This window comes from Alligator sinensis, unplaced genomic scaffold (assembly GCF_000455745.1).
Source record: "Alligator sinensis unplaced genomic scaffold, ASM45574v1 scaffold313_1, whole genome shotgun sequence".
NCBI classification, from domain to species: domain Eukaryota; kingdom Metazoa; phylum Chordata; order Crocodylia; family Alligatoridae; genus Alligator; species Alligator sinensis.
In genome coordinates this window covers 3362938-3370793 of record NW_005841939.1, presented here as the reverse complement: position 1 = coordinate 3370793, position 7856 = coordinate 3362938, and the positions used below count along the sequence as shown (strand labels likewise).

The 7856-nt window shown below is 39.0% G+C and overlaps 1 protein-coding gene across 3 annotated transcripts in view; it reads right to left on the bottom strand.

Moving 5' to 3' along the window:
* Nucleotides 1-7856, bottom strand: part of SOBP (sine oculis binding protein homolog) — a 159980-nt gene that overhangs the window by 140585 nt on the left and 11539 nt on the right. For all 3 annotated transcript variants that reach the window (XM_014518104.2, XM_006019825.3, XM_006019826.3), the window contains exons 2-3: nt 6049-6187; nt 3415-3600 (exon numbers count right to left, since the gene is read on the bottom strand). In XM_014518104.2, the coding sequence (XP_014373590.1) occupies nt 3415-3600; nt 6049-6187 (325 nt within the window). The remainder of the gene's footprint in view (nt 1-3414; nt 3601-6048; nt 6188-7856) is intronic.

Here is a 7856-nt window from a genome sequence, read left to right as displayed (position 1 = left end):
TTCCCTTTTGCTTTGCTTCATGGAACACCAGATTTTTCTTATGCTAGGTAGAACTAATCTGATTGCTTGTGTTATGCTGTTGCAATGTGCTGTGCTCGAGGCTAACCCTGAAGACTGTTAGAAGCTGCAGCTGGCAAAAAAAAGCAGCTGCCTGCCTACTGGGTGTGGCATTTGTCAAAAATACCATAGTATACTAATTCTATGAAAACTAAACTCACTTGCTATTTGCTTCCAGATTGATGTTGATCTACAAAACACTACATGATTTGGGTGCTGGATGAGTCTCTCTTTCCTACCAGAGCAGTGGTGGACACATACACACAAGGTACGCTTCCTCATCACTAGAATTGATCTCCCCCACTGAGCTACAACAGCCAGTCTGTGGACCTTCAGTGAACAGCATAAGACCCATATGCTTTCTTGGGTTACCTCAGGAGGAATTGTACAGTAGGCATGAGCACTTGGGAGGAAGGGTATATTTGTTAAATTTTCACTACTCCACCCTATTCCCTTGAAGTGTAAGTGTTCACAGTGCATTCCTCAGATACTCCAAAAATTCTCCAGAAGAACCAACTAATCTGCCTTGTCAAACTCTCTAATGACTACTTCCCGATGAAGTCTAGAATCCACCTTCATCCTTCTTGGCACTATCAACCATAGTCATCATTTTGAAATGTTATCTTTCCTTAGCTTCTGTAAGTCTGTCCTCTCCCGGTTCTCCTTCTATCTCTCCAGTTGCTTCTTCATATACTTCAGAGGCTTTGATTCATCCCTCTCCAACTTTCTGTGGGGTTCCAGAGCGCCTTGTCTTGGTCCCCTTCTCTTCTCCCTCTACATGCCTGATAGCTAGGTAATCTCATCTACCAAAAGACTGCCATTTGTTTATTGAGAACCCACTGATATATTTCTCTACTCCACACTCCTCTACTCCTCTGTCCAAGCTAGAACTTACACCTGTTTTCTCTGAGATTTCCTTTTGCATGTCTAGTCTTCAGCTCAAACTCAACACGCCTAAAACTGAACTTCCAATTTATTTCCCCCAAATTATCCTTCCATCCTCTTTTCTCAGCTACTGTGAAAATTACCCACACTCCCTCCATCACTGTGGGGGCATTTATCTGCCCCCTCATGCCCCTTCCGTGCAGAGAGGCTCAGAGCTGCTGGCCCCCCCCCCCCCCCCCCCCCCCCCCCAACCCACCACAACAGACTTCCCAGCCGCACACAGCTCTCCAAACTGCCGGGCTGTGCTCCTGGGTGCCTGCATGCTGCACTGTGGCTGTGCACACACACAGGCATTTATCAGCTACATTATCAGCCACATCAGGCCGATTTCCAATATACTCAATTTTCTTTATATCAGTGCCAATCCCACATCAGACTGACGCACCTCTAATCTGCAATACTACCAATTATCTCTAAGCATTCCCTCTTTACATTTTTCCTTTGCTGAAACACCTCCAAAATATCTGACAGATGGTAGGATATGGGGATGCCAGAGCCACTGCCTATCATGGTGACCACTGTCTCATTGTTTCTTTGTACTTTCCTGTTTGTCTTTATCCATCGGAAGTCTCTTATACTTAACTGGAAGCTCTTTAGAATGAAGATTATCTTTTTGTTTTGTGTCTGCACAGTACATACTAGTCCTTCTCAGTGACTAAGGCTCATAAGTGCTATAGTAATACAATTAATATTAATAATAATATTATTTCCATGTTAATAAAATAAAACAAAAATTTAGGAAAATACTTATACTTTCAGGCCTTCTTTATAGATTTTGGCAGATTCTATTGCTGTAATTCACACAAGAGATGGAAGGAGGAAAGGAGAAAGAAATGTACTTGGCCAGTGTTCCCTGTGAGCCCTTTGCCACTGTTGGAATAACTTGTTTTTCTACTTCATTGTCTATCTTCTCTTTATTGGTATTATTTATACTCAGCAAACGTTGCTGCCTGTACAGTTCATGTTGTAGTCCTGTGTTTGTACGCCACAAATTCAGCATTATGATTTCATTTGTGACTCAGATTGAAGAAGAAAGCATCTTGGGAAAATACAAGCCCTTGATTAAAGCTCCAGGGCTAGATTAACACCAGCTGAGAATCCCACTCCTATGGTTTGAAATCTTTAGCTATGCAAAAACTGGGGGGGGAGGGGGGAGGAGAGGGGAGAGACTCAAATAGCTATGGAAATTAGTAAATATGGTACCAAATATAGGAAAAATATTTGGAGAAAATAAACCGAATTTGGCAACATTTGAAAAAAATTATGGTGCATTAAAACACTTATCTAATACTAGAAGATACTATCATGCAAATTATTCAGGAGGCCAAATGTAAGCTTTCTGTCATACTAAATGTTAACAACAAACTACATACTGGACCAATATGAAGCTTAAATTTAACTCATAAATGTAAAGCAGAGTGGAAAAGGCCATTCCACAAATGGGTCTGATCCTGCTCACTCTGCTCTCTGAAGTAAGTAAGGCTACATGTGGGTGCAGGGATCTTTCAACCTCAGCACAGGCTTCAACAGTGAAATACATCACCCTGTTCTTAAACTCTCTAACAGAATTAGGGTGACATTCTTTAACGAATGTTATAGTTTGTATGAGGTCCAGTTCTGCCCCTAATTAAGTCTGGAACACTCCCAGTGACTTTAGCAGCAGCAGCAGCAGGATTGTGCCTGTTGCTACATAAATTCACCAATTACTGCAGTTTGTACAACAGTAAATAATAACATAGCAATTAAACACCCTAGTGTAGCCATAACAGTTACTTTAGCAAATTATGGTAAACAGCATGCGATGTGGAATAAATCATTTCACAAGCTATCTCTAAAATGCCATGTTGGAAAAATTATTCCTGATAAAAATTTCATGAAAATGTAAAACATTTCAGCACTGTCTCCTAGGGTAGTGTTTAGATCATATAAAACCTCAAGGGACAATGGTCAGTGATTTCAATAAGAACCAAAAGACAGTTTTCCCAGAATGAGCTTGTTAAGCTGATATAAAGACATGTGATATTGATTTGGCTGTTTCATTTGTTTAGTTGTTTGCTTTGTGGACCCTGTTTTTAATCTAATAATCTTCCATTAATATACTTAAGGACTTCATTCATAAAAGAAAATCATTTTTTTAAAACAGATGTTGAATGGCTGAGGCAATATAATTCAGCATCCAGAATGCTGCAAGCAGTAGACCTATGTACAGTACTTTGCCTGTTGTCAAACACTGAAAAGAGCTTTACAAGAATATTTTCAAAACATTACTTTTCTTCTTCCTACCTCAACACCCAAATAGGATTACTGTGACATCCTCTTACATATTTTTAAATTGAACCTTTTTACATAATCTAGTAAGGTCATAATAGCTGTCTATTATACTTGTCTTTTGAAATGTTTGTTATGATTTACCTGCTGGTGGCTTTATGAAAGGTGGTGGAATTAATGGTAAGATAATGGGTACACTCCCATGATCCTTTGACCCTGCTGGTGAGTCTGAAAGTCCATTTCCTGTGGCAAGCCCTGGATAGCTTGTGTTTATATTGTACGGTGAAATAACACTGTCCTCAGGTAATTTTGGTTTTGGCAAAGAATTTTCTGTAAAAGAAAAAGAACAAACCATAAAGTATGGCAAAGGTGTTTCTTAGATGCCCCTATACATTTTTCCCAGTCTGATCATAAAATTACTTTTTCTAAAACAAGAAGAATGGAAGATAAAATGAGAATATTCTGCCTCTGCTACATTCCAACAAACTTTTAAAATGTTCATATTTTATCAAAAACAGCATTAAACTGCACTATACTTTTTTAAGTAGGCTTACTTTCTTATGCATATTCTCAGTATGTCTGATTTATTCAGTGATCTCACACTCCTGTCTTTGATACCAGTTACGGTATTTTTATGACAATTAATTTTGATGTCTCATACTGTTGATGTGATGTCACTGGATGAATCATGCAAAAGAAATAGATGGATAAATAAAAGAATCTCCGATTCCACTCCAATAATTTGGCAGCTAGTAATAATGGAGAAGGAAGAAAAAAAGAGCAAAAAATTATGAAAATTTTAGCAAAATATGTATTAAATATTGTCTGTTGTGGCTTCCATTCATTAGACCACCACAGGATTCTTATTTATAGGCATTTATTTGGTATGCTCCCCCTAATTAAGGGATAGGATTAAAATAATATAATTATAATGTATCACAAAGATAGGAAAGTACTTTTTTCCGCCTAAAGATTCTGTAAGCCAAAGACATCTACCTGGCACAGGTATTTGGCATCTTTGTTTGTAGCATAAAACATATGACTTCTATCATGTGTTTATAAGGATACAGATGATCTTATCTTGTTTTAAAAATGAGTGAAATATTTCACAGGCTTATTCTAAAAGTATGTCACAAATTTTATTCCACCTAGATTGTAGCCATAAAGCATCCCATGGTAGGTCTATTTTATGAAAATACAAGGAAATAAAAAGCTCTGGAGCTAAACTGTCCAATTGGTGATGTGGGTCACATGCAGCCCCTGAAGTGTTAGCATGCAGCCTCTGGGCTCCTGCCCTGATGGCCAGGAGAATACTGGAATGATGAAGCTAGGGTATGCAGCAAAGAAGGGAGCCCAGCATCCTGCACAGAGAGGGGTTGTGTGCTCAGCTGGCTTGCAGGGGTAGAGGGGAGGTTCTGCTGTGCATGCTGGAAGTGGGAGCCAAGCTGCCTTGTGCAGTGGTGGGGAATGCCAGTGTAGCATGCATGGCTAGAAGAGTGGGGATCCAGGCTGCCTGCCTGTTGTATGTGTAGTGGTGGGGCACTGGGCAGCCCAAGCAGTGGGGAACAGGAAGGGGTGCTACACAGCATGCAGACCCCAGATCTGTGGCCCCTGTACCATGGAGTCCCTATGGCATGCAACTACTGAGTCTGTAGCCCCCAGTTGCCTGGAAGTTGGACAGCCCTGCTCTGGAGTATAGAAACAAGTTACTTTAAAGATGGCATATTTTAAGTGGAATGCAAATACTGATTATGCTGCCAATAATATTATATAGGTAATGATGGCCAAAGCTGAATTTCTGCATTAATAGTTTGTTTGTTTTTTTCTTACCTCTACGTTTTCCACCTTTTATCTAGCACCCTGTTCTCCGCTATTCGGCTCTTTGGTGCCAGTACTCATATCAACACCCACTGAATATAGTGCTGCATGCCTCCAAACCCCGGACACTGCTGATCATATATGCAGCAAAAGGTGGCAGTTCAACAGTGTAAAGCTTCTGTAATTTCCTCTCTTTTACCTCAGCTTTGAGAAACTCTTGTTGGATAAGTCAAGATCCAGCAATTTTCTACTCTTTTACTCTGAAGGAATGTTCTTCTTTTCACTCTGATTGCAATTCCCTATCCATCTGGTGTGGCTGAAGAGTCAAAAGGTAGCAACTGAACTGCTGAACAAAAAAACTGAATCCCATTGTTTAGATTTTGAACAGTTTCATACACAGTACATGAAGGTCCAGAAATACTGCCCCCAAACAAGCCCCCCTCCCCCACACTAAACCTTTCTAAAGCACTTGCAGAAAATAATATATTAAAAACATTAGTAAGTACACATTTATCATACTATTCATGTTTCTTACATACATTCTGAATGTTCTAGTTCTGTATCTGACCTTATCAAAAACCCCAGCCCACCAGTTTTGTCAGCAGAAAGGTTCATTAGGCCCTGTCTGCTAAAAAAAACATTCTCTCTTTCTCTCCCTCCTCACTCTTTTTTCCCCGTTTTTTGGCAGCTACTTGGAATCTTGGGTGCATGAGTTTCAACTGGCTCAAAAAATGTTACAGTTGGAGATATGTTAGTAAGTGCCTATTAGCTGTTGTTTTGCTAAATCCTGCATTCTTGTATTTGATTGGTTTCTGCTTACTGAAAGGCACTGTCAGAGATGTATATTTAAATCAGCCCCAGAGTAAGCAACAAAACATGAATCCTAGTACAAGCCAATTCTGGCAGGTTGAGATAGTTAATCCTTCTTTGCATGAACAAAGGAACATTAAATGTCATTACCTTTGAGAACAGAAATGTGCTGCCGACTCTCCCCATCTGCAGAGTAGTTCCTGAATTCGATATCTTCTCCATCTTTCAATTCAACCTTATCATAACCATACCAGCCAAGGAGCTCATTCATAGTGTTTTCTGCAAAGTTCTGAAAGAGAAGAATTACCTACTTATTTATGTAATCAATAATCATTTGGAATGAAGAGAGGCATGCATAAATCAAATTCTATTTGCAATGCACCATAAACTGCCAGGTTTGTCCCACCTCCTCCAGAATAATGTTCATTTTTCAAGTCAAGTATATAAAATGTAATGCATTTAAATCTCAGAATGACATGCATAATTATGACAGACCTTCATACACTTGTCATTTAAACAAAATAAGGAAAACAGAGGGTTATTTATGAAGGAATATGTCAGAATTTCAAGTCAGTAATATTTTTAGCATATAGTCCTCACAAAAGTCTGTCTCGTTATACCATAACATATTTAAGAGTACAGCAGGGAATTAATAGAAAACAAAGATTTTTTTCAGCTAACAGTTAGTTGATCTCACTATGCTGCAGTCATTTCAAATGGAATAAATTACTGACACAGTTACGATTCCTTAAGGTGGATACAAACCAGATCAAATAAAATCAGTGAAGACACCTTTAAAAAAATTACAAGCCATTACATAATGAGAGTGTTTTGGAAATCTTATCAAATAATAAAAATATCAATTTAATTTTTTTTTAATTATACACAGTAGTTGTTTAAAAGCATTTTGCAGTTTTGTAACACCTCATTTCAAAACTATCCAGAAACAGTAATCTCATTACATTTAATTTTTCATGAAATTACAGCACATTGAACTTTATATCCCTTAATTTCTATTTAAAAAAATACATGCTTCAGGCTGTGTGTCAACAAATATTTCTGTAGGAACTGCTAACCATCAGGCCAGAGTTTCAGTCCAGTAAGTTTAAAATTTTGCAATCAGGTGGCAATATTATATGACATGCAGTGGTGTTATAGAGCTATTAATATGTGGATTTAGAAAATAAATGGCTGTATGAATGAACGTTCCTTCATTGATCATTTTGAAGAGATATGGTGACAAATCTGGAATAAAATGTAAAAGCCACGGTTACAGTATTTCCATTTGTTCTCTTCATCTCTTATCAACCTCTTTTCAACATCAGTTTGAAAATTACATTTTAGTAGAAGAGCTAAACACCTGTAAAAGTCCTGATAGAGAAGCACTGTGATTCTGACAATTGGCACAAAACCATAAAGATATGACACGCACTCAGTACCAAACAAATGGTATGTGTCAAATTTGTAGGTTGCTAGATTTTTATCTAGTATCCACTTAAGTTCAGTGTTCAAACGGAATCCACGTGGGATGGCACAGCACGCTAGTACTTAAAAAAAAATCCAGCAGAACAAGTCATGATTGCTTTAGCATTCATATCAACAACAGACATTCAGCTACACAATGTCACGTGAGGACCTCACGGCTTTTGCTCATTCTTCATGTCCATATTACCAGGGATCCGGATTTTCCATTTCCCATGGAAAAATGAAAAAAACCCATGGATTGACTGAAAAAACCCTGGATTTTTCATTGTAACAGAGAAATACATGGATTTTCCACTTTTGCGAAGAGCTCTCAGCAGGCTGGCAGAGTTCCAGCCTGCCAGGGGCTGAGGGGAGTGAGAAAAGGACAGTCAGGCAGGGGGGGGATTGAGTCCCCCATAAGGTGGGAGGAATGGAGGGAGTTGGGCAGGGCTGGCCCAGCCAGGTGGTGCAAGGTGTCCGGGGAGATGTGAGGC